Here is a 27,475-nt window from a genome sequence, read left to right as displayed (position 1 = left end):
ATTTTTGTGACTGCAATGGAAATGTATTTAACGCAATGCCTCCTTAAACAAAAACAAACAAACAAAACAATTTTAATATTGCAGAAGATGGTTACTGTAAAGACACAATTTAACCCATTTACATTACTGCCATCTACTGGAACATGATGCAATTGCCAGTGCACCCCTCACAACTGTGAGTAAAAGTTTCAAACAACACAGTAGGTAAAGGCAATACAAACACATTCTAAAGTTGATTTACAAGTTAATTTATTAAACAGAAACATATTATGTCATTAATCATGAAACCAGTTCCACAGTGGACTAGATATCGTTGTATAAACACAGACACCACAACAGACATGTCAGCACCAATTGGAAAATGAAAACTTTATTACAACACACAGACACTGTATATCCAGTCATTTTCAAAGCATGTAACTTATACAGTTAGTCCTGAGAACTGGCTGCAGTGGATATGAAACCAGACCCAAGTATTGTAATCATCAAAACACACCACATGCCCAATAACATCCATTACCTCTGGACACTTCACAACATACAGAGTAGATCTGAGCATGCCAGACTCCTGAAAAACCCAATTACTTTGCATAATATTAATGTACTGTACAAACTTCTATTGCATATTAATGTACTGTACAAAATCAACAAACTGCTCTGTAATATAACAGGGAAACATTAACCACATGGAGCAGGGTTAAATACACAGCAGTGTCAACAGTAATATGACATTGGTGTAAAACTGAAGGTGCATGATTAATGGTTGAGGTTGATGCATCTTAGAGAAGTCCCAAATATGAAAAACATGTGAAAAGCACTCCTGACTCATTTGTGCTAAGGCAACCATGACAGTCTTATGTAAAAAGAAGGCAACAAAATCAGCTAAAACAGTAACTGAGCTGCCACACCAACACAAGTTAGAACTTTGATTACCTTGTAATTTACTATCTACCATGAATCTGGCATTTATTTGACATTAGTACCATACATTTATTTACCATATAAGTTATGAATGCAAACCATAAACAAAGATACCACATATGAGAAGAAAGAGGAAGACATATTATAATTGTGTTAGTGCCTAGTGAACACTTTAAATGAACTTAATCCAGTCAGGCACAGGTATTTAATCTTGGCTTTTACACCGGCATTCAATATAGCCAACAACCTGTACTTCTGCTTCTACCACTGAAATACATGAGATAGTTTGAATTAAAATAACAGTAATTTAATTGACCTGATAATAAATGGGAGATGCTTGGAATGGATCAATATGAGTGCCCAGCTAGTACCATTGAAGGGTCAGTTCACTCAAATCACACATATCTATGTATATGGATAGATGCCACTATGGTAAGTGGGAGAATGTTTTTTTTTCTCTGGTTTGAGTAACTTGACCCTTTAACACATCCTCAGATGTGTATCAAATATTTTAGATTAGTTGAGTAGCAATTATGATCATGACAGTACACAATTGGCCACCAGAAAAGACACAAAATTAAAAAAAAAAAAGAAAAAAAAAAGACTTAAAATCAATACCCGCATAATTAACATGACGCTCCTACCTCAGACCATTGCGTGTTTGAAGTTTTCCATGATTTTCAGCTGTTTACTACTACAAAGGGCCTCTATTGTATATCCTCAGAGCTTGAAACTCAGAATCCACAACATGAGATGAATATGACCCACCAAAGCCACCTTTTTCCCTATTATTTTAGAAATACAGTCTGACAGAGAAACCCTTTGCAATGGCTTTGTAGCACAACTCATCTGAGAGGAAAAATCATAAACAACAGGTCTGATGTATTTACCCCAATCAAGGAAAGGCAGGCATGTTAAAAAGATCCAACAAGACAAAACAATTTATAACAGTTATTCATTTATAAAAATCTAAACTGGAAGATTTCACGTGTCACAATTCTACATTAACTAGTGAATTGATGTCATCTCAGATTTTTGTCCTTCAAAATACGTCTTTTGGATATACTGTACATACGTTTAAGTATGAAAATAGATTGACTGATTGAACAAATCTAAAATTTCCACAAACACTAAAATTTTAAGAGGGGGCAGGAAGAAGAGCAAGAAGAAAAGGTCAAAACAGAAACACATATACAATCTCAAATTTCTCACATATTTACAAAAACAAAGACTTTGTATAAAAGTATACATCTAAGAATAGGCCTGTGGCACAACAGGGACATGTCTCAGGGCAAAAACATTGTTTCTATGAGACAGGATTCAGCACACACACAAGGCAGCGTTGTGTTGCTGTGGTAGGACTTCCTCAGAGGAGCTTCTTTCTCTCTTTTGAGCATGAGTTTGATGGGACTGTTCACTTTGTACTTTGCTATGAGGCGTCTTGTGGGGAGAACTTTTGTTGGGGGACCTGCCAAACCGACGGTGAGGAGCTTGAAGTTTGGGAGCAATGTGTGGAGAGCGGCGAGACCTTTTTAACGGAGGAGCAGAAGTAGCAGGGTCCATTTGGGTTGTTGAGTCTTGCTTTTCGAAAACATTCACCGAACCATCTGAGGGGGGCTGTGTGGCCCTCACACAGTCAACATCAGGTAAGAGCTGTGCGGTGGCACAGAAGGCTGCTTCATACAGCCCAAATGCCTGCTCCAGAGCGGTGGAACTGTCTTTAAATGGGTAGGGAGCATTCTCTGCATCACTCCGCTGAAATAAAGAAATTAAGCAAATAAAAAAATAGATTAAAAATTACTCTTTCCTTATTATATTTACTTACTAATAAAAAATAATACATGCTTATTTGTAAACTGTAATTAATTAAAAATTAGTCTGTTAATTTCATCAAGAAAATAGAAAATATTTGAGACACAACTTGCCATTCATTGATCTAAGATTAACAATGGGACACACAGATGAAAGCTGTTACAAATGGACGAACACTAAAATCATGGACATAAACAATAACTGGATTAAAATGTGTTTAAATGATTATACATTGAGTTTTAGGTGTGCTGCATACACACAGCACATAATGTGCATAATAGATAGGATGTAAATACAAATATATGACCTTCACTTTAATAATTCAGGAGGTAGGAGTCTCAATGCTCTCTGTCTAGCATCATTCACTTTTTTTTAATTAATGGTCTGTTCAAAGGTATTAAAGAGAGAAAATAAGAAAGATCAAACAGTCATGTTCTTCTTTCAAAGAAAATCCTCCTAAAAGGTTTATGGAAAGTGCGTATCAAGTCTTCTACTACTGGCTTTCATCAAAGTTTGATGAGGGGGCAGAATTCATATTTGCTTAATAAATCAGTAAATAAGTACGCAAAAATAGCGTTTGTGCCATTTGTTCATTCAACACCACAGTCCTTTATGAAAACCAATCATGAACAGAGCCTCTGTCTTCTTACTTGGTACATACTATGACTGAATACAAGACACTGTAAAGGGTGTGTTACCAAAAGGACCAGATGGGAAGAAAACGACTCAGCACTGGAGATTTATGCTACAGAAATGGCACAAACTTTTGGTAGGAAACCTGTGACATAATTTCTTATTTTAGCTACATAACGTAGCTTTCTGTTGGGCATTAGTAGATATGGTCTGGCCATTTTTAAAAAAAAATAAGCCAGGAATTTCACTGTACCCCTCTACCGGCACACATGATATGATCTTGCATTTAGCCTTTTACTTATAACGTGATGATAATGTCTTAAATTAACAAAGATTGTATTTTTGAATTGGTTATGTCACTTTAAAGAGTAACTGGTAAATGTTGGGCAACACATTTGAAGACGTACGGGATCTACAGCAGCATAACATCAATATCACTGTAGCTAACCATTGTTCACAAGCAGAGAAGACTAACCAGCTGTAAGGGAATTTTGATATGTTTATATCCAAATAGCAGATGTTTTGCCAACAGGTTCAGCGAGAGGAACCTGGCTATTCAATTAGTTCAGTTGCTGACACTTTGATACATTTTTATGAGCAGTCACCTCACTACCACTCCAGGCATGGCCATCCCTCATGTTCTTCTCCATATATCTCATCTTCTTCATAAAACATGCCATCCTCATGCTCCGCCTGTTGGCCCCGAAAACAAAGAGTGATATGGTGAACCAATGGGGCACTGATGGAAACCGCTGGTATGACCTTATGTCAGCACCTATTGGTGTCTATGAACCTTCATATTCTAACTGGTGGAAGTTGAAAGCAAATGACAAAATTAAAAAAAAACTGGACTTGAATATATAAAGGACAATACAGTGAATAGGAAACAACAAACAAACAAAAAATATATTCAGTATATTATTCCATTGCCAGAGTGGTCATGAGGTACTTTCTCCAGCAGTGACCAGCTCTGCATTTGGAAAATATATGTTATTGTGCTTTATGGTTTCTATGGTTCATCCTAATGAAAAGTTAAAAAAAAAAAAAAATCAGGATGAAGCAAAGAAATGGCACTGACCTTTGGAACCTCACATGTGTTATAGGTAGTTCCTGGGTAGGGAACATGGTCAATTCCTGTAGCCATATCAACAACAATCTCATCTCGATGCATAGGAATAGGTGTTCCATGCTCTTGCAGTGCCAGGACAATCACTGTTGTGTTGTCTGCTCGAAGCATGCGTTCTTTCCAAAACAGTAGGGCTGTGCATCCCAGCCGGCGGGCGCAAGACATTCCCTTTGGTCCCTAGGAAGCAAAAAAAAAATCAACAGTGGAGGGAGAAATAAAATTATGTTTACAATAATAAAATTTATTCTGGGCTCAAACAAGCATAAAAATCAAGGCAAAATAATCATTTTCTCATAAAAATTGAAACCATTGTAAATCCAAAGTCACACTGATTGTGTAACGCTGCTCTAAAACTTATTACTATGTATTAGTTGTACAGTTACACACCACCATTTTATCATGGCTATAACACATATTGACAGCATTCTTGGGTGGCATCATATTCCACAGTCCATCACTGCCCAGGATAATGTAGCGATGCCGTTTGGGGTCAAGGGTCATCACAGTGGTATCAGGCTCCGGAGAAACCACAAACTCCCCACTGTAGAAATCGTAGCTCCAGAGATCACCTTTCAACAGATAAGAAAATAATATCACTTTTGGAGGAACAATTAAACAGAGAATATACATTATCAACATGACGCGGAATCTTATGGACACATAATCTCCAGAAAAAGGGTGCTATCTTTACCGAGAGATCGAGCCACAGCCAGGAAGGGGATCTGGTCAATGACTGTACTCCTCCTCACAGGGCCATTATGAGTCAGTCTGGGCCTCTTCCACACAACACGGTTCACCCCGGATTTTTTCATTACACTACAGTTACAAGAATAACACAACAATAAACTTCGATACAAAGGCAGGCTTTTGATCCAGACAGAAAATACAGCAACATGTCTCTTTGTTTACAAAAACAACAGTGATGAATCACAGAATTCATAGATTTATGTCTTATATTTATAATTGGAATATTCCTGCATATTGTCTTGTATTATCTCATTGTTTTGATTCCATAGTCTTGATTCATCTCTCTGCTTAGACAGCCTAAATGTGACTATATTCTCTGAGAGAGGTGACTGTGGGTTAGTGTGTCTTCTTCCTTTCCTCAAAGTAATTGTGTCTGCTGAGTAAAATCCACCTGCACATACTTCACAGGAGTGCACTACATAGTGATGGTGTAGTGTTAAGAGGATAACTGTGAAAAAACGCTTTGCCACGCAAATGTTATCCCCCAATATACAGTACCAGTCAAAGGTTTGAACAAGCTTTCTCATTCAAGGGAATGGGAAAGTGTGTCCAAACGTTTGACTGGTACTGTATATACCAACATAGATTATTTTAGTTATATAATCACACTTGCTTTTCAGAAACATCAAGCTTCATTTTGGCACTTGTAGTGCAAGTGCAACTCACCTGCCACCAAGTCGTTCAATCCTTTCTTTTTCTTTAGGAAGTTCAGGTTTATGGTCTTGTGTGATTTCAAGTGCCTGGAGCGTGATATCAGAGTCATTTTCTTTCACTCCAACTACTACTGCTGAATCTCCTACATGGGCGACATACATGTGAACTCCACGGATCACAATTACGCTGGCTGTAGTGCCCGATGTGCTGGGCAGGCCAGTAATAGTCTTTGGCCACTCCGCTGTAAGATAAAGAAAATAAATTAAAATGATTCACAGTTGTTAATGTTACTCACTGGTCAAAGATGCTCTAAGTTTTCAAGTGGAACCCTGCTGGTAGTATCAGTAATTACAATAACACAACAAAATGTTGTTTAACTAGTCTATTTACCACTTTAGAATACTCAAACTGCAATATATAGGCTACTAAAAGCAACTTGAGTAGGGGACTTTAGATTTTAGTAACAAACAATATGGTTTAAGACAAAAGTAGCACTTTTATCAAGAGCATCACTGGCAACACCGAGTGAAGAATGTACACTGGAGGTAGAAATACCTCACTGGACTTGTGTCTGATTTACACAACACACCGATGGAGGCATAAGAAGATTACAAATAGCAGAAAGAAGACAGTTAAGAAGCCTTTGCATCCGTCACTAAGGTCTTAATATTGTCTACCCAGCTTAGGAAGCCTTTCCTAATTTTTAAGACTACCACACACATGTAAACAAACAAATCAACATTAGTTCAGCCTGCATGTCAGTCAGAGGCAAATGTGCACCTTTGAACCTGCTTAACGTAATTTTGGCAGCAGCTGTACAGCCTGTGGCCTTAAAAGCAACCACAGGGAATAGTTTGGTTCTGTATTCTCTAATCCTACTGAATTATACCGAGGTTTCTTACAGCAATCTTTTTTATACTGCAGAAAAACTAGCCAAATGAAAACAATGTCTCTCATTTGATGAAAAAAAAACACCCCTTCAAACTATATGGGTATTATTTTATACTATTATTTCATAAAGCATCGTGGCCATATAAGCCAGGCTTACTTGACTGAATCAGGCTTATTTGTGAGATATTTTGTTTAATAAAGCAGGGTTAAATAGGTCTGAATCATGTTACCATAGAAACATATATTCCCGCAGAGTAGCCTCATTGTGCTCAGGCTGGTTTTTAGACTTCACCTCAGGATTAAAAGTTACTGTTTTCTTGTAAACAAACAAAAGTTTTGTTTACACTGAGCGTTACTCATCAAAATACATTGTGTGTATCCTTGAGGTCTGACAAAAGTGTTGAATGTTTTTCCTTCCTGATAAAACATTTAATTATTTTAATTCTGCACTGTTTACTTCCATGTTTACTAGCTTGCTGTTGTCTTCTTCCCTGACCTTGTTGGTGCAGTACGAGACAAATAAAGCGGGGACCTACTCCTAGAGGCCAGAAACTCAAAAGAGTACCTTTAATCAGATTTAAACTCTACCAATCAGAGTGAAAGTATTTTCAACCAACTCCTCCCCAGCAATCCTCTTAATACTGTACATCTATACTACTAAGAATAAGTGTTCCCTAGTGACCTACAACATGCTGCCAAAGGTTCTCTTTGGCTTTGTGGTTTTGTCCATCTTGACTTAAATATTTAATTCTTCATATCACATGTTTACTACGTGCTGTTCTGTGGTTGTGAATGTCCTGATTTTTTCTTTACCTCTTTGTTTTTGTCATAGTGAATTGATTAGAGGTGCACAATCAGATCCACCAGATCAGTGTCTGGACTGATACTGACCTTGTTAAGTAGGTTGGGTATCAGCTAAATGTGTGTCTTCATCAATGTCATAACTACATTCAGTGTTTCTGAGATCACATTCATGAAATCACAGAACTTTTTCAGAGAAGCGGCAATCCTTGGCCTCATGTCACCTTACATAAAAATGATCCCAGTGAGTTCCAGTCATTGAGATGAACAGATTTTACAATTGGGATATAGGAGAGCACTTGTGTTGGATTGACACTGGGTTTCAACAGATACCTTGAGCTGAGGTATAAGATTTTGTATTGGGAGAGAAAAAAGTTGGATTGATGTGATCCAAGCTTCATGTCTCAATTCATGTAGCACTGAGTTGACTATATGAAACAGTTTCATTCTGGTTCAGTTTGTTAGACTTTCCAAAGTCAGGCCTTTCACAATAAGTCCTGCTATTCTTAACCTCCTTTATGGGACCAAATCCTGATTCAGGGCTTCTTTGACATTATACACTACACATACAGGACATTATTATTTTTGTGGAATTAACAGATAGATTAATTAAATACACATGCTTTCTATGAGAGTGATGTTGAAACTGATTGGCCACCACCATACACTGTCAAAGGCACAACCTGCGATGCAGAATGTAAACAAAAGGTAAGATCACCACTAAACACGTTGAACCTGATTTAAACCCCTGTCTGATTGGCAGGATCTGACAGGATTACCTTGTTGTACACAGACTAAGACTACAAATCAATTAATTGAAGGTTTATTCCGTGTCAAATCAGATAGTTGTAGCAGAACTGTCTCAGATTTTGTTCAAACCTTGTCTATATCATGAATGGGTCCCAAAACCAAGGACTGTTAAATATTTCTGTTCAAATCCTATGCTTTCATATTTTTTCAGCCCTTGGTATTATTTCATTTTTATAGTCTCAAAAACACCTTATCTGGGAAGCTATGTTTGGGCATTAATATCTTGAGAGGTATTGTTCTTAATCTCACCAAACTTTGTACGATGGAAGACAAATGTGTTCTGTATGCGAAAACCATTAAAAGCCCATACTGCATGCCATTTTATTTTTATAAGGCTGTAGATTTGGAAAAAAATGCAAAATTCCTAAACAAGAGTGATATTAAGGGTACTACAAACCAACATTTTTGCACCAATATGATATCAATCATTATTCTTTTCTGCAAATACAATCTTTTGCCAATATTTGAGGTCTCTACCAGCAATGGACATTAATATATTATGAATAAAACAAGGCATGGTAGCATGTTGGTCATTTTCATAGGACCAAAATGGTATTTGGGGCAGGTAGTCGGAACATAAAATATAGATGGAAATTGCTTGTGTATGGTTATTAAGGGTACAAAGAGCCAATGTCCATCCATTTTTCCTTCATACAAAAATAGACACAGATTTGAGAGATATTTTACCTCTGGCAGAAAAACATCCATTTCAGGATTATATTTTTTTTGCCTCAGTATCTCCATGATTATTGAATCCTGTGTCATAGGAATTGTAAGAAATAAAGGATAAACAGGTTTTCAGTATGTTCATTGGAATAGAGGGCATTTGAGATGGGAATTGTGTCTCCAGTAAGGTCCTGGATATTTAAAATAAGTGAAATATTTTGATAAAATCACTGGTATAAGGAGCAATAAGTGGTATCCTACATGGCCCTCTCAAGCTACAGTGGGAGTATCTAGCCTACATGTGTGTCCACATAAAAGGTTGGTTGTGTTTATACATGTAATTTTACAGTGTGCATGTTAGAAAGCTTTAAGCATTAATGACCTATAGTAAAATGAGCCCACAGAAAACATGTATTTCTTTCTCTAATCAATATTTCAGAGGCTGGAACACACATACAGATGATAAGTGAAGACACTGCTTCTTCATTATGGAAATGTTTTTCCACCTAGAGTAAAACAATGCCTTTATAACTATGTGTGGGAACATGGAAGGACATTTGCACTTTGTACACTAAATGACCATACATTAAGCTATTTCTACATACATTTTCATGTTTCTACTAACTACCCCACATAATATTGTGGATGTATGAAAATGACCGAAAAATGCTACCACACCTTGTTTTATTCATAACATCTTCATGTCCATGAGTGGTAGAGACCTCAAATATTGATTGATAGATTGAGATTGTATTTGAAGAAAAAATAATGATTGACACCGTATGGATGCAAAATAAATGGGTGTATAATGCCCGCAAGATCACTCTTGTTTAGGAATTTTGCACTCTTAACCAAATCTAGGTCCTTATAGAAAATGAATAGGCATGCAGGACAAACTTTTAATGGTTCAGTCATACTGAGAACATGTTTGTCTTCCATCCTACAAAGTTTGGTGAGGATAGGAATAATTATTATTGTTATTCATGTCCAAATATGGCTTCCCAGATGATGTGTTTTAGAGAGTGTAAAAAAAATAAAATATATCAAGAAAAAATATTTTAAAAAAAAACATTAGAATTGTACAAAAATATCTTACAGGCCTTAGTTTTGGGACCCAGACATTATATAGACAAACTCTGAACAAAATCTGAGACGGTGCAGCAACCACTTTTCTGGATTCTGTCTGATTTGACACAGAATAACCCTTTAATGATTTATGTTGTCATTATGTTTGCATTTTTATTTGTAAGCCTTAATCCACTAAAATCAACTGCTATGACGCACACATTCAGAGTTATACTGTGGGTGTCATGTCAACGTTAAAAGCTGTGCAGTAGTCAGATGACGGCTCAGTCTGTTTATTTGTGATGGGATGAGCATCATCCTACCAGCTGAGTGGGATACTGCCTCACATGACACACTTTACAACGCTGCAGAGAGCGTGACAGCGAAAATTATGCAGCAATATATACAAACAGCTATACATATGAGGCGGGGGCTGCAAGTAAGGTTAACTTTGATGACTTACGTAGCTCTTTCCACATTGCATGGTGACAGGCGATGAACCCTTTACGAAGAGCAGCACACACTTCACTGTGATCCTTCGACCAAAAGCCCCGCTGCCTTTTCAACAAATCCCACAGATTCTCTCTGGCGAAGTGTGCTGCTTCCCGACCCCCGTGACCATCGAAAACTGCGAAAAACGCCACAGACTTCCGAGTGTCGACTACATGCTCTGCGACTTCTCTGTCTGATGCCGGTGCACTGTTGTTGCCACTGTCATCGTTTGATAGACTCTCTACCCACATTGCAGAAACTGGGGCAGACTCAGCAGCAACGTTATGCCCATGTGTCTCATTTTCAGTCTGTTTACCAGGTTCACTCTCCGCTTTTTCCTGCCCTCCATGTCTCTGCGACTTTGGATAATCTTCGGCTTGCGACGGCGTCGGCTCGTACTCGATTCTTATCTCGACAACATCCTCCATGTATTTCCTCCCTCCTTGCTCGGAAAATGCACTCATACGAAATGTTATTGCGTCGTCCATGATTGTGAACGCGTAATACTATCTTTCTAAGCAACAAAAGGACACATGTAGTTGCTAACTGTAGCTCGCAAGCTAAAAATTTTGAACCAATTTTGCCGCGACTGTATGGCCGAAGGCTTCCTTCCTTTTTGTTTATCTTCACCGAAACGTCCCGCTGTACGTAATGACGTCCTGATTTCCCACCTATCAACAACTACGCGTGGCACGCCTTACTTGCGTTACTGGCGCTCGAAAAACATTTGAAATACAAGTAGGGGTCACTTTGCAGACCCAAAAGACGAGAAGTCCTTAACCTAGCACATTTTGCACAGAATTCCCACCAGTGTGGCAGAACAGCAGCCAGAAGTAAGCAAACAATGAAAAACTTTCTGTTGGCTCCATCATTCATAAATGCCTTCATATTTTGAGAGGCAATATTACAGCTAGCATGCATTAAATAGGCTATTGGGAAAGTGGCCCTTAGGCCAACTAGCCTAATTACAATTGTAAATAAATAGAGCTTAGTTAATTTTATCTGTCTTTAAAATGAAAATGTTCAAAAGCTGTTTAATTTTAATGGTCAACATTAAGACACTTGAAAGACTTGTATCTTCATTTTCAATTTATTTATGAAGACTTGACTTGGACTTGCCCCAAACGACTAAAAATACTTGATTTCAAACTTGCTCTGACCGACTCAATTAAATGATCTGGAATTGTCTTGATGTAAGTCGGTTCAGAGGAGACACTTTAACATGTCACAGTTGGAAAAGCACAGATGTAAATGTTAAAAATGAATCATGGTTGAATTCCATTTAGCTGCTTCAGTTTCAGGGTCCTATAGTGCATGCTGGTACACTGTCATTGTTAACGTTATTAGTAACACCTGTGCTTTTCATTTGCAAAATCAAGAAATGTATAATAGTATTTCAGCACTTTTAATGTTAAGATTAATGTAAAATTACAGTAATTATTTTGACGTTGTAATACAAAGGATTCCCTTAACATAGGCCTACTTGTTGCCTTATAGACTGAATTTAAATTTTGCTTGCGTTCAATGCCATGTAGCTCAGCTTTGCAGGGTGCGTGAATTTATGCTAAATCCATATTTGTAGTTTTAAAAGAAAAGGAGGTGGAAAATGTCATAGCAGGCATTATTCATCATCCATTACAGTACAGTTGGTGTGGTTGTGGGAGCTCTTTATCAAGTAGTGCTACAATAATGCCATATGGAGGCAGTATTAATGTGGTCAAATTAACTATTCCTAACATTCTCCTCCAGTTTTCACATAAATTCAATATTTTAAACAGACATTTTTACAAACAGCATTATGCCAGCACACATATCTCTATTTTATCAAGAAAAAAAATATACAAGGGATCTCATATGTTCTTATATCTCATTTGGTGAGAATTAGATCATTGTGATGTATGGTTTTCATATGGGGAAACTACTTTCACATTTATTATCATACTAAACACATTGATTCAAAATTTGACAAGGTAATCCCTGCTGTGGTATAGGTTGTTGTCTGTGCACTGTATGTATGTGTGTGTGTGTCAACCACGGGTCTCTGTGGAAGTTGACAATCCTTTTCAAATCTTTATAACGAGCACAGCAGAGAAATGATTACCACTAACAATAAGTTATTACTCAAGATAAAATGAATCTATGGTGATCTCGTGTTTTTCCAATAGAGAACACATTCTTGTATTCAAATATTTCTCGTTTCAACCTTACAAAATCCCGAAACTTATATGCATTCCTCTCAGCACCTACTCAGCTGTGTGCTTTGCTTTTTGATTTCTCTTCCTCTTTCAAGGAAAGTCTTTACATCTCTTTATCTCTCTTGTGTGTGTGTGTGTGTGTGTTTGTGTGTGTGTGTGCATGTGTGAGAGAGAGTGAGAGTGTGAGAGAGAGAGAGGATACCCATGTTTAAGTGGAGAAATAGGAATTTCCCACATTATGCTTTCCGTCAGTCTCCATCCCTTCTTCATCCCTTCTTCATCCCTTAATACCCAAGGCTCTGACCTTGGCTTTAATGCTGAAACCTTCCTGTTTTAGTAACTGCCCTCCTCATTTTCTTTCTTTCTATCTTTCTTTCTTTCTTTCTTTCTTTCTTTCTTTCTTTCTTTCTTTCTTTCTTTCTTTCTTTCTGTCTTTCTTTCTGTCTGTCTGTCTGTCTGTCTTTCTGTCTTTCTTTCTCTTTTTGCCTTTCTTGTTTATGTCCATTAATAGTCTAACCCTCTGAGAGGTCCTGTCTGCACACAGGGCACTATTACAGATGAAGAGGCAAAGTGATTTCCATGTAAATGGTGTCAGAATGTCATTTTCAAGTGAAGATGCTGAGAAAATGAATTCCTGAAGACGAGAGAGATTACCAAGAGGCAATGACACCTGGATTGCATTCTTACAGATTCCCCATGCAGCTCTTGTATAATGGTCCATCCATAAAAATAGCTTTGTTTGGCTTCCTGTGTAAATGCTGAAGTGTCAGTCAGCCCAGTCAAAGCAGAGAAAAAGAAAAAGGGAGGGATTCAAATATTACCATATAAATGTATGGTAATATAACCACTGGTCATTTTTGATGTGAGCAAATCACAGTGAAATTCTGTACGTGTATGTAAGAGAGAGAGAAGGATTCACACAGCATCTTATTGAAGGACCTTTTACCCTCATCAATGTGTAGTCAAGTTGCAATGATTAATTGGTTAGGGGACAAAGTGTCCAGGATAAATAATTATATTTGGGGTTTGGTAGACCTCAGGGCTGGCCATTAGTCTATGTGACAGGTTCATCATACAGCTAAAGAAACAAATATTAAGACCAATAATGCAACAAAGCAAAGAGAGGCCAGGGCCAAGGGTCGACAGGTCTCTCAGACCTCAGCCCCAAACTACTTTCTCTTTTCTTTTTCTAACAGAGAGAAGACACATCAGGAAAATGCCAAATGCCAACACTGTCACAGAGGTTAGTACAGTATAAATGTCCCGGTTGCTGCTGAAATAACTTGATTGTGAGAAATGAAAGACATTTCTAATTCTATAGGTGAATTACTTAACACTGACACATTTCAACACATATTAATGAGCTGGGAACAATTGATCAAATTACCCATGCATGATCTGCGTTAACCATGAAAATTTGATCTCAGTATAAATATGTAAGTAATATGTGGAAGTGATCTCTGCATATATCTACTACATTGCCTCTGATATATCATGCTGTTTATGTTCTGAGAAAGTCATGGTTGATGAAAGTAAAATGCTGAAGGATTGATTTTGTAGATGAAGGAGTGCAAAGTTGTTTCACCAAAACTGAACTAAAATGCTCCGCAGTTACACTTGGGAAATACAGATACAGTCAAAATACAGTCACTGAATAATATTGATAACACAATGTTTGTCCTCATCCAGAGTTTGATGTAAATGTAAAGCTATCATTCACGTGCATAAAGTCTTATTCTGTAACATATCATCAATGGCATATGGTTATTGTAGTAACCAGGGATATATTCATTCATGAAAATATGCATATCAAAAGATCAATGAAATAAAAAGGTAATGTTTCTGCTAAATTGCTTATTAAGCTAATGTTTCAATGTTTAAAGATCCCCTCCATACAGGTTTTAAGACATTTAAAATATGATTTGAATGATAGATTGTGTCTGGTAGTTCAATTACCTCCTCCTTCAAAAATTCTTAAAATACACATATTCCTTCTCCTTAATTGAAAAATCTAGAATCTATATGAATATGCAAATATTTTAACTATCAGATACAAGACGTCACCTACTTCACTTTAAAGTCTATTCTCAGTTTATGTGGCCCTGGAGGTTTCAAGCTTCCTGTTCACACTTGTGCAAGTTGCATATCTGGCCACAATAGGCTGCGAAATGAGTTGCGATGTTACAAATGATGCTCGTATGTATTTAGATTGAACTGAGATTTAAAGTGAGCACAGACAAACTTTCTTCCATTCAGCAGATGAACAGCCTTCTCTCTGCACATACATCATCCCTCACAGTGAAGATTAAACATCCAAGTAACAAGCAAAAAGCAATTTGTAGTGGAGAGGGACTTTGAACACTGAGGAAACAAATTTGGGTGAAAGGGAAGTACATAGAAAGGGAAGTAACTGTCATTTATATCACAACCAAAGTCCAAATTCAAAACAATGTTTTGTCACAACATATGTCACATAGTGTTCATATTTGTGTATCTCACCCCAGGTTCAAACCACAAGTGACTTGGTCATACAGACCAGTTAAGCAACATTCTTGCAAGAGAAGACTACATTTACTCTTGAGATGATTATCTTTCCAATGTCAGACTCTCAGGTCTGCTTCTGTCAGCATGATAGATCACCATGATATTGACTTAAGGTTAATTCAAAACCGCACTGCAGAGTTTGATGAAGGATCTCGATAAGAGCTCTGTTGATAAGAGTGCAGTTGAAAAGAAAATTGTTTTGAGTCACATGCCCTGATGCTCCTCTATTGCAGCATCAGGCTCTATACATTTCCACATCATTTTGCCATAGTGGAATTATACTTAAGATTAGGTGTTCACCTTTTAAATGTATGAATTTATTAATGCAATTAACCTCTGTAATGTGTCTTTTGGTGCACGGTGTACTGTGTACTGCACAGCGCTGAGGTCCACTGAATTACTGCCAGTTACAAACAAACATTTGCCTCTGGAGGTAAATATACCTGCACAAAGATCAACCTTTCCATAAACTAAATACAAGAGGAATCTGTACATAGACAAGGACATGTGTATTCTCCTGGTTTGTGTAATCCACTGAGCCCATCACAGTGCTGCATAGGGTAGATTGAATTGAATAAATAGCTGCTGAGCAATGTTGCAGATCAATTCTCCTTTTGTTACACACATCATTACACTGCAGAAGATTCATCAGTCATTGTGCACATTGTTTTCAATAAATGAAATGGAAAAAAACCCAAATCAATTAATAAATAATTCATTGAACGTGGGCACAGGTGAACTGATGATCATGGAAAATACACAGAGGAGTGGCTAGTGGAAGACACTAGAGAAGTAGAGTTCTCTCCCCTTTCTCACATTTTATATTCCACAGACATGCAAGTCAGATGAGTTGAAAAATCCAAAATTTCTGTTTGTGTAAATGTGTTTTTGCTATCTCTATGATGAATTGTGTTTTCCTGCCTTCTGGCCTATGCATGCTAGGTTCCAGCACCCACACTGTATATACCTGAATAGGAATAAGTAGGTAGCAAAAATAAATGGATGAAAACCATTTCAATTCCACTCAGTTAAAGAGACTGTGGCAAGCTGGTTTTGCTGCAGGTAAATGTAGACCCTGTGGGATGCATTTCTCCAGATTGTGAACCACAATGCAGGGATGTTGCCCCATATTGCAGCAAAGCAATCTGTGATTCTCTACCCATTGCTGCAGGTACCTTGAGTTGTGATGCTTCATTTGCAAAACCATCAAAAATAGACAGTATATATACTGTATATATGAACACTGGACTCCAAATAGTGTCAAACCATGGGTAATAACTGCTCAATTTGCAATTTTATAATGAAAAATAGACAGTAGTTATGCTTTATTTAATACAGACACACAAAATACTCAAATACACTCTCCATTTAGGATAGTCTTTAACATGTCACATATTAATTGTAAAGTCCATGCTGTTCCCAATGTGTAAAAAAGACAAAAGGGAGAATGAGAAAAAAATCTTGTTTTTAATAATCTGAGAAAATAAAATGAAAATGATAATGTTGTTTCTGAAGTTCACTGTTTTCTAATGTCCTTGAGTGTGTGAGCTGTCAGGCTTAATCTGTAAGAGTACATTGTCTGAGTGCAGCCTTAGGACCCTGAGGATATTGGACCTAGGTTGCTGCAGAGGTAGGTTTGTGATTTGTATGCACTCCATCTGATAGCGTCTCTTGGATCACAGATGGATTATTTAGGCTTTTTCTTCGGCATAGGCTCCTTCTTTTGATTTTTTTCTCCTCTTTTTACAGGTCCACATTGTATCTTCTTCTCTCTTTCTCTCTCTGCTTTCATTGTTGGGTACTTGGATGCCTCATAGACAGACACTTGCAGAGATTTGGCTTTACCAGAGAAAATGGAACAATAATACTGGAGGAATAACCTGGAGGGGTAAGTTTTGAAGTTGTGCTCATTGATATTAGTTAGGCTTGGTTTGCATTTTTGGTAATATCACTATTGTGAGTGCACATGATTTTGGCATAGGTGGATTGAAAGGGAATTAAGTCCTTTCCCTGCCCACTCATTTAGACAGGAGCGGATGCTGTCCACGTGCTGTAGCGCTGAAAGTTATACCACAAATGGTCATGAATGTTGTTTTTATTCTGATGATTGCACTTTGCCATACAAGAAATAATGGCAGAGTATTATCTCCTTTGTCCTTCCATATAGACCTTAAAGGTTAGGTCTAAATTAATAGAATCATCATAGAATTCTTTACTGTACTTTGTGTTAAAGGTTAAATAATAGCCAAATCATAACTTTACACTTAATTTAGCTATATCTACTGATTAATCTGAATGTTATGGAGGGAAATATACATATATTTAATTAATATAATACCCATATGCAAAGAATGTATTATACAAACCTACCACACAATAATTTTTTAAAAATTGGTAAAATACCTCATAGTCTGCATTTCTACAAAGTCTAGGCCTGTAGCATTCTCTCTCTTTGGTCTTTGTTTTTAATCTTATTTCTTTGGCTTCTTATTCTGAAAATCCTTCAGTGGTTTTGAAAACTCTGAAGGGATTAAGTTATGGATGTGCACAAGCAACAGTTGCTAGAATTACATTCAAACAAATCCAATCTCATATTTTAAAGGATCACTTAATCTGGTGGGTTTAGTTTGTTTGGCTGTACTACCGACTGAAACCACTGTAATTGTAAATATGAAGTTGCTCTTAACTGACTCGCCTGGCTGAATAAAGGAGAGGTATGAAGTTTTCCTATTGGTAAGCAGAGAGAAGGCATGGTGAACAACATATAGTGCTCTACTAAGAATGAGTACAGTGACTGAAAATCACTTTTCAGGTTGAGCGGAGTCAGTGGATTAATTCCTGATCAAAGTCTTTTATCTGTAAATACATTTTGCTTTATGCTCTGTGGTCATTTGGGTGGTCATCAATATTTTGTCCTTTCTTCACAGTTCCATTACTTAAATATTTTTTTCTATGGTTTTTAGATACTGCTATTAATACGCTACACCAAACATATTTTTTCTTCATTATTTTCAGATAGAGAATCCAAATGCAGCTAACAGTACGTTTAGTTTTCTAAGGTCTTATGCTGACATATCAGCGTCCTTTATCCTCTGGGGCAGAGGTCACTGCCCCTTGTGGCTGGTCCATGGGATCATCTGTCTAGTTTTTATCTTCCACAATGCCTACTCAGCCGACTATGACTTGTTACTATGAGCCCTGACAGAGCTTCAGACATTGCCTCTCATACTTTTAATATCCTTTGTCTTGCTCTGATAGCTCCCTTAATGCATTGTAGTGGCAGTGATGAAAGCCTGTATTTGTCCCCCCATCCATTTCCCCAAAAGACACATCCATATGTCAGTGATAAGTGCCAGGTGTTGATAAGAACTCTTCAGTCTTATGTGGCGAGACAGCAAGCCTTGTATAATGTTAAAACGTGATGTATGACTTTACGTGATTGACAGTAATATATGCAGGTGGTTTGTGTGTTGTGTCTACATCAAATATTGGAGTCTGTCTGTCTCAAAAGCACAAGCCTCTCCCTCCACATACCTCCCACTGTGGTGCTGATTTAGACTCCAGTTCTTGTGCAGAAAATAGTCAGTGAATCATACTTCCTGGTTGTACCCCCTGCTTTCACTCAGCACCCCAGTGGTGTTGTACTACAGAGCTGCTGATTAGTCATTACATCTGAGTCTACAATGCACATAGAAATGCACACTGATTTAATTATGTGTAGCCTTAAACACAGCAGTAAATAAAACTAACCAGTACAATATTACATTTATATACCTAAAGCCCTAATCCTCTTTAAAAATGGACTAAAATAGTTTTAATATGTGGGGAAATGCAAGTTTTTTTTTATTCCTGCAAATGCTAATTGTGCATTGAAATGCAGTATGTCTGCTTTCACTTAATTTGCATCCAAGGTAAATATTCCAGTTAAATGATGGCATCTTCACCTGCACTTTTTGACATGGTATACTTGGTATAATATATAGTATTGCACATGGAACTTAGAAGGGAGAAAAGATGGAGGGGAGATACTGAAAGCTGATTCTGTTCACGCTCCAGTGCTCTCTACAGTATCCGTCTGCTGTTGTATAGGGGGAGCTCCTGCTCCGTCTTATTGACAATATGTTAGATGGTAAGCTGTGATTATTCCCCCAGTGGACAGAATAAGGAAGGGGAAATCAGCAGTCCTGTCTCCTTTGATCTGCAGACTCTCCCCATTAGTTCAGAGCATGTGCAGATGAGTGTAACAGATGCTTTGTCGTCATTTCTTTCAGTAAGGGCAGCTTAATGTATGTTGGGTGTAAGTGCATGCATGGTCAGTCATGAGGGAAGGGCCTATATGTACTAACAAGGGGGGGGAGGGGGTACAGGTTAATTTGATTATAATAATAATAGATAGCAGAACCAACACAGAGCTCAATGGAAAAGTTTCATTCACTGAACTTATATTATTATATTGCATCTTACACCTCCTTTCCTCTCCTCTTCTTTCCTCTCCTCTCCTCTTCTCTCCTCCCATTTCACTTAACATTTGATCATATACTGTACACAAAATTGCAAGATAAACTACTGCTGCTATTTACACAGTGCAACCCTGACTTGGTTTTCTAGAACCACCTCTAGTCTTTTCATGTCAGATTTTAGACGTCCTAAAGTAACATTTTGTCACTGGAAATGATTACGCACACTTTTTTCCTGCCATTGCCATATTACATTGTGCATATTATATTACATATTCAATTACATCCTGTATTTATTGTTTTTTCCCTCTACACCCACTTTCTGTATTCCCCCAAAGATACAGTGTTTCATAAAACCAAACAGTGCAGTGTTATTATTACCACCCACATTTCATATTCAGCTCTCTACAAAATGCAATTTTCCTCGCTCATTATGTTAGTAATATATCCATGTAATATATCTAAGATTTTTGTAACAGCTGTAACAGATTTCAGTTATGGATGTTATTCATATTGAATATTATATTACTGTTGAGTATTGTTTGTTCTGGCTTTCATAGCTTATAAAACATCAGTATCTTTACTAGATCGACCAAATACAGGTAAAATCTGTGGTAGATGGTGTTTTAACCAAAAGTGACAACAGGATTGCTTTGAAGTTTTTTATTGTTTTTTCAAGCACACAGATATGCCAGAACTGCACCGGCTTACATATTTCACAAATAAATATAAATCAGATCCAGAGTGAAGCACATATAATATAACCAAATGATGCTACATAAAGTCTTATAAGAATAGGTCTACAGGGGGAATGTATAATGGTGCTTTGAGCTAAATGCTAATGTCAGCATGCTTACATGCTCACAGTGACATTACTAACATGCTGGTGTTTAGCAGGTGCAATGTTTACCCTCTTCACCTTCTTAGTGTAGTGTATTAGCACGCAAACATTAGCTAATTAGCACTAAACACAGCTTAGACTAGGCATCAGCTTAAGCTTAGCACACTTTAGGCTGATGAGTAATGTCATTAGTTTTGCAAACATTTGGTCATAAACCATTACAATTACATTTTGACCAGACAGTGGCACTAGAACGTTAAGGTTAAAAACTGTTAATTATGAGGGTGACATGAATATGTGTACCAAATTTCATGGTTATCCGTCAAATAGTTGTAGAAATATTTCAGTCTGGACCAAAGAGGTGGAACAGCTGACTGACCTAGACTGGCCTGTCCCTAGAGCCATACTGCTAGCATGGCTAAAAATAAAGATTCACATACCTTTATATAAATATATTTTAGACCTTCATATCTACAACAGATTTTGATTATCTGTAGACCAGAATATTTCAGGATTTGAACCATCTCATGCTTTTAATTTACACTAAACTAACAATATATTAGTTTGAAGCTTAATCTAAATTCCCAAAACAACAATGGTGCCTACCCTTCTCTTCATTGGTTGCACAGTCTATTCACTTTTTGCTCAAGTTTTTGGCATATTTACAATGTTGGCTGTTGGTGTTCATTTTTCAGAACAATTAAAGTGGCGCATAGAGTCAGTGGCCACTGGATGCCAAGACATCCCAGGAATCTGGCTGTCCATCAGACAGCTAGGATGGGTTGCAAAGCTGTTTGTACCACAGATGGCTGATCAGTAGAACTGACATCCCATTTCTCTCGCCTGGCACTGTCACTGTGTCTCATCACCATTCCCACTTGAGAGTAAGGGTGTGTGTTTTTTTTGACATGTGTGAAGGTGTGTATTTATTTGGGGGGATTGTTGATTTTGGAATTTTCAGCAGGTAAATGTGAGCATGTTTGTATGGATGTTTGACTTGGATTATGTATGAACACAACACATTTTGATGCAGTTGAAGATAAAATGTACACACAACACATAGTTTTGTACAAAGCATATAGAGAGCAGAACATATTTGAGATGAACTGTAGGGGCTCACCAGTGAGTTGGGATATGGGTGGAAAAGCAACACTAAAGCATAGTAATCTGCATTCCCCTTGCTATGTGTGGATTCGGTCAGACTGAAACCGAGAGACTCAGAGTTTGGCTACATGCTGGGAGGGTTTCAGAGGAAAGTCCATCTGTCTGTCTTTCCTCTCTTTGGTGGAATTTCACACAGGAGTATAGCTGTGCATAGTGCTCGCCAGCAGGGTAGTTGGTGGACAAGGAGTTTGTTTGATTTTAATATGTGAGAGGAATTGTAGGCCCTAAAACTCCTCAAAACACAAAATGGTTAATCATTCTAGGACTTTATTATGCTGGTAATATTGTAATAACAGTGTAATGTAATACTGTTGTTTTTCTTCCTTACTGTTGTTTTTTCTTCCTTACTTATTTACAACAAGGGCTTAATGGCAGATATACTGATATGTAAAGTGCAAAATCTTGCACCAACTTTGAAGCATGAAGCCTGAAAATGAAAAGCAAAATGTGTTGCTGTCTGACTAACTTTGGAGCACAGTGTATTGTTATTCTTTATTCTTGCAGCATGTCTCAAAGTCAGCTCGCATTTTTCAACTACATGTAATGTCTTAATAATTGATATAGTTTGACCTGTCTTTTGGTTCTAGGTTTATTAGGGCCTTCTTAAAGGCAAGCTGGGCCACCAGGAGCCATGCTGGCATCTATGACATTTCTTCTCATCAGCCTGCTCTGTGTCAACCAGCTGCAGCATGGCCACACCATGGACATTTCATCAGGTCAGAAACTCTTCGATGAACCGACATACATGACATAGCAACATCACGAGTGCTTATTCTTTAACTTCTCTGTTGTACTTCATGTGTTGTAACTAAGTCAAAGTATTAGTTTATTGTTCTCTTATGATAAGACTGTTTCCATGACTATGAGTTGTAATATTTCATTGGGGTTATTCACTATGAAACATGTTTTGCAAATGTACTTTAGAAGCGACAACCATGAACCCCCAAAGCCCATTTTGATGTCCACGTATAAGAGCAGTTTGCACACTGCAGGTTAATCAAAATGCTGGTGGGCACTATACTTATGGGAATATATGAGTATATATGAGAGAGTTGGTCATCCAACTCTGCTTACCTGAACACAAGGTATGAGGTATTAAGACTTATCTTTCAAGGTGCAAGCTTTGGGTCTGAGTGGATGAGAGAAATATGAAAAAAATAAACCTCTTCACCAATACTAAACTGTCTTAATGGCACAACTTCAGCACCTCCTGAGTGTAGTTATACTGACCTCTTGTGGCTGAAAACATTAAGACACAGAACTCAGTATGTACAGTATAATTGTTTTCTTTCTTTGATTGAAAAATCTTGATTTGATTGAAAATGTTCATGAAATACCCAGAGTAATGCTGAGGGAGAGTTTTCACACTACAATCAATCTGAATGTTCTTTTACTTCTATTCTTTGAGTTTCCATGTCAAGTTTTCAGCTCTGCCTTCATACTGGTCTTTGTGTGCAAACTCTTCTTTTGTGCTTGTTTTTCCTCTACCTGCATTTATTTCAAATAAAACAAATCTAATTGTTTCAGTCATATATGTGATGATGAGACACAGTACGCATAAAGACCAGGTGTAATTGCCACAGGCAGAATGTAATTATTTGAGAGGAGAAAAAGACTCAGTAGTTGTTCATGAGAGGTTTAATGCTTCACTTAATAAGATGATTAACAACATACAGTGCCATGGCCAGCTTTATAACATGTCAGTAATATCATGCCATGTATAATAATGTCCCAATATTATTATTTATTTCATGCAGTTTTGTTTAGTTCATTCAGGTTTTGGTTGATTTTAGGTCAAATTATTAACTTTTTGTCATAGGTTATTAAATAGCTACTTCTTTGGCTTTAACTCCAGTGACATGATGAAGTGGTGGCACCCTCTAGTGGTGTATTTTTTTAAAAGAAAAATATCCATGAATATAAGCCATATAACAGCCTAGCACCCAGGGGTGCTTTTGACTCTTTGGCACACAATATCATGGTTGGTGCATGTAATGTAATGGCGCATAGTACACATATTTCAGATTGTGTTAATAATTTAATGACTAACAATTTTAATTCTCAGTAATCTTAAGTGCAAAAGGTTTATTGGCTGCTCAGCTAATTTTCCATTAGCTGTCTGTATTTTCAAAAGTGTGTTGCGTTAGATTCATTTTCTGCTTACACAGAGATCGTGTTCCTCCTGTGACTAAGACATGAAAGCAATCATACTCCTCACCTTTCTGTGACTGCTTGATTAAATTTGTTTACACCTCACAGTGTTGGCATTACAAAAATGTGCTTCCAGAGCAAATTGTATTCATCTTAGTGGCAAGGGAAATATCTCTGAACCTTCATGTATTTATAAAACAATCACAAACTAACTCCAACTTGATGAGTCATCATTTAAATCAAACTGAATAATACCCCATTTTCATTTAGATTATTGTTCATGTTTAAACTTAGGCCACATAAGAAATGCGTTTATGTTGCATATGGACAAGTTAACCAAATGTGTAATGCTCTTTTCATTGTGTTACCCACTGTTGTGTTTCCAATACAAACAGACACAGATAAACACAGAGGGAACCGTGAGGTCATCACTCAAACACCTGCATCTGAGCCTGCAACAGAACAAGACAACAGCCTTGGATACAAAGGTACGGTCCATGTGCTAAATGTGATTTGTGCAAGTTCACTCGATAAGTAACAGTAATCACTCTGTCCTTTAACAAACCAATGAAGAGCTATGCTGTGTTAATGAAGTTTAGGGCTTACTGTCTATAGCTGTCTACACAACATATCCCTGCCATTCTTCAGTCTCTTGTCATGCACCATGTTGTTGCCACTGCAGTCTGTGCTGGTGTTAATCCAGCAGTAGGTATTATCCTGCCCCCTCTTTATGTTTCTTACAGCAGAATATGCTATTTCTTCTCTTGTTATTTTTTCTTCTAGTTTTGTCATTCATCAAAAATAACAGATCTGTTATTTGTTCTGTTCCTAAGCAGCCTAGTTTCGGTTTCCATTCGATCTGATAAAATGCTTTTAAAGAAATGTCTGAAATAAGCCTCGACAAAGCCGTCAGTGAGTAAAGTGGTGCTTCAGGTTGTGCTGATTCTGTATTTGTCCTTTGAAAGATAGAGTGGTGAACCCAATTCCCAGGCAGAGGACTATGTTTCCTTTTGCTGACAAAGACTGTAATACCACTTAATGCCAGTTCAACAGCTGCAGACCTCAAGTACTGTGTCTAAAGCCAACACAGTTCAATCCCCTCTCCGTTTGCTTTGACATTTTATGGTGAGGTCTCTGACATGGGATGTACTAGGATAGAACAAAGTAAAACGTTTAAGAGTTCTTCTGTCTCTGTAGCCTCCATGGTGTTGGTAGATGACAAAATACTACTTATATGCTGAAGTTCTTCTGACACCTGGAGCAAATTTAAGTGACAGGAAGAAGAAAATGAGAGGCCAAAATAATTATGTTTTCTGTCTTTTATCTCTAATGGGCACTGTGAGGATGTTTTTTTTTTCTTTTATGGAATCTAAATTGGAGCTTTTACTGGCTTCTATTTGATGTAGTTTATGTGGAGCTAATGGTTGAAAGAGGGATTTTTGATCTGTCTGTGTCCTCTCTCAAGATAAGAAGCTTTTTTTTTTCATACATAAAATCTTTGCGGCCCAGTGGGAAAAAAATATAACAGTGACATTGTGAGTAATTGAAAGGTCGTCTAACAGTCTTAACGACTGATAAGACCATCCGGGTTGCTGCGAGTTTGTCAATTTGGAGGGAGATTGAGAAAGAGAAGAGGTATTGCATCAGCTTTTCCAACTGGGATGTGGATGTTGAATGCAAAGGCTGTCTTTCATTTTGCTTCAACACTTTGTATGACCCTGAGCAACTGTAGTGATGTGCAGTGAGTGGCGCTGACAAACAGGTAAAGATATAAACGAGTGGAGGTAAATGAAAGAGCCAAAGAGCTGTCACAGATAATAGGAAAAGGGGAGAGTGGAGAATCAACATGAAAAATAGAAGCTAGAATGGGGAAAACTATAATGTATTGAAAGCAGTTAATGGCAGTGATGTGTTACATACACAGCCATCATGGATACGGCCACACATTCCATACAACCTACTTGCCCAAGTTATAAAAATCTGCATTTAACTCCACATATCAGATACGGACACATCATTTCAGTGCGGCTGGACAGAACAGTCACCGGTAGTCAGGGACAATGGCCCAAGTTTGTTTCTCTTCGGAGATTCCAAATTATTTATTCCTTCATAAATATATTTTGGATTTAGGTTTGTGCTTTTTGGAGCTATTTTCTTCCCTGGCTGAGACCCAACCACACAGCTATTTTGAAGTGAAAGAAATAAATAAAAATAGGTCTCAGCACTTGGCAAGGTTTCCTTCAAATCCTTGCCATTTTATGTGCTGTGTTGCCATGAAAACATGCAAGTCTTTGTGTCCATTTTTCACCATCTGTTCCCTGGAAATATTGGTGTAGGAGATGCTTTGGAATGTGACCAATTGCGAAATGTTTGATATAATTCACAAACCCTGCATTTAGCTGTGTGCACTGCACCTGTTGTTGAAAACACACATGCAAAAAGCAATAGGTCTACTGGTAAATCTCTATCCTCTCGTTATTTGTGCTAGTTAGCTTATTCTATCAATGTTATGAAATGAGACTAATTATGCAGTTATTACATGACCATGTTGTCCTCTATTACTGTTGCAGTCATTCAGTCTCAGCCAACTGGGCTGTTAGAGAGTCATATAGTAGGGGTAATATTTATTCGGAAGAGATATAATAGTGTGAACAGGGACCCTTGTTGATTGTCTCAGGGAAAAAGAAACACAATAGCAATGCACAGCAAAGCATTATGACTGAGTAATTGGGAAAAGACAACTGTACACATATTTCAGTGCATTTCTTTTCCTGCAAACATTGAACTGCATATGGGAAATGCGAGAAGGCAAAGGTGTTTTTCAATTAAAAAAATAGAGCTGATTTTGTATAAAAGCAGAAACATGCTCCTAATGAGACTATAATTCCCATATTTTATTGGTTGTTTACCAATTGTGATGGCTTGGTTTTGAGGGCTGGCACCATTCAGCAGAGCCACCAATGATTCACAATGGGCAATTAAAGGATTTGAGGCGTGAGGGCTGAGTTTCTTTTAAAAATTATACATATACTTGACATATTAGCATCTGACTGCTTGTTTCACTGAGGACAAGGTACTCGGTGTGGAAGTGGACAGAATTAGGATGCAAAACAGAATTTTAACCATAATTTGTAACAGCCGTAGACGAAGACATGTATCATGTACAACAGGCAGTGTCATGAACAAGTTGCTGGGAAAAATCCAGTGCTGTACTGTAAGGTAGGCAATACAAAATGACAAATAAAGCTTTACACAATGAGCTTTTTCTTTGCTCAGGACCATTGCCTTCACACCAGACTGTGTTACAGCTCTGCAGCCAGCAGATGGAGTGCTGACCTAAAAAGGACATTTCTGACGTTCACTAGGTCAAAAATTTAACTATAACGTTTAAAGTACATTAATCCTTCGCGGTTCAAAATTTATTTTATTTAAGTAGAGTATCACTCAGGCTATGTGATTACTTCAACATATTTGATATCAAGACATAATAGGCATTACATTTCTA

General features: G+C 37.4%; 2 protein-coding genes across 4 annotated transcripts in view; one reads left to right on the top strand and one right to left on the bottom strand.

Annotated features, from left to right (window-relative positions):
• Positions 1-344: 344 nt before the first annotated feature.
• On the bottom strand, positions 345-11,228 carry LOC122995009 (protein phosphatase 1D-like). Its single transcript, XM_044369910.1, has 7 exons — positions 10,590-11,228; positions 5,906-6,134; positions 5,184-5,308; positions 4,880-5,061; positions 4,445-4,669; positions 3,972-4,059; positions 345-2,676 (listed from the first exon to the last, which is right to left on the bottom strand). The coding sequence occupies exons 1-6, from the start codon at positions 11,104-11,106 to the stop codon at positions 3,976-3,978; spliced, it is 1,362 nt and encodes a 453-aa protein (XP_044225845.1). The 5' UTR covers positions 11,107-11,228; the 3' UTR covers positions 345-2,676; positions 3,972-3,975.
• A 123-nt stretch (positions 11,229-11,351) lies between these two features.
• The window catches only part of LOC122995008 (roundabout homolog 1-like), a 107,510-nt gene continuing 91,386 nt past the window's right edge, over positions 11,352-27,475 (top strand). For 2 of the 3 annotated variants that reach the window (XM_044369908.1, XM_044369906.1), the window contains exons 1-5: positions 11,352-11,451; positions 14,010-14,056; positions 17,107-17,245; positions 22,407-22,535; positions 24,366-24,458. In XM_044369908.1, the coding sequence (XP_044225843.1) occupies positions 22,451-22,535; positions 24,366-24,458 (178 nt within the window). In that variant the 5' untranslated portion in view covers positions 11,352-11,451; positions 14,010-14,056; positions 17,107-17,245; positions 22,407-22,450. Of the gene's footprint in view, positions 11,452-14,009; positions 14,057-17,106; positions 17,246-21,350; positions 21,540-22,406; positions 22,536-24,365; positions 24,459-27,475 lie in introns of all 3 variants that reach the window. The other variant, XM_044369907.1, reaches the window with a different exon arrangement.

Source organism: Thunnus albacares, chromosome 13 (genome assembly GCF_914725855.1).
Source record: "Thunnus albacares chromosome 13, fThuAlb1.1, whole genome shotgun sequence".
In the NCBI taxonomy this organism is placed as follows: Eukaryota; Metazoa; Chordata; class Actinopteri; order Scombriformes; family Scombridae; genus Thunnus; species Thunnus albacares.
Note: the sequence above shows the minus strand (reverse complement) of the source record. Positions and strands in the feature narration are given on the sequence as shown.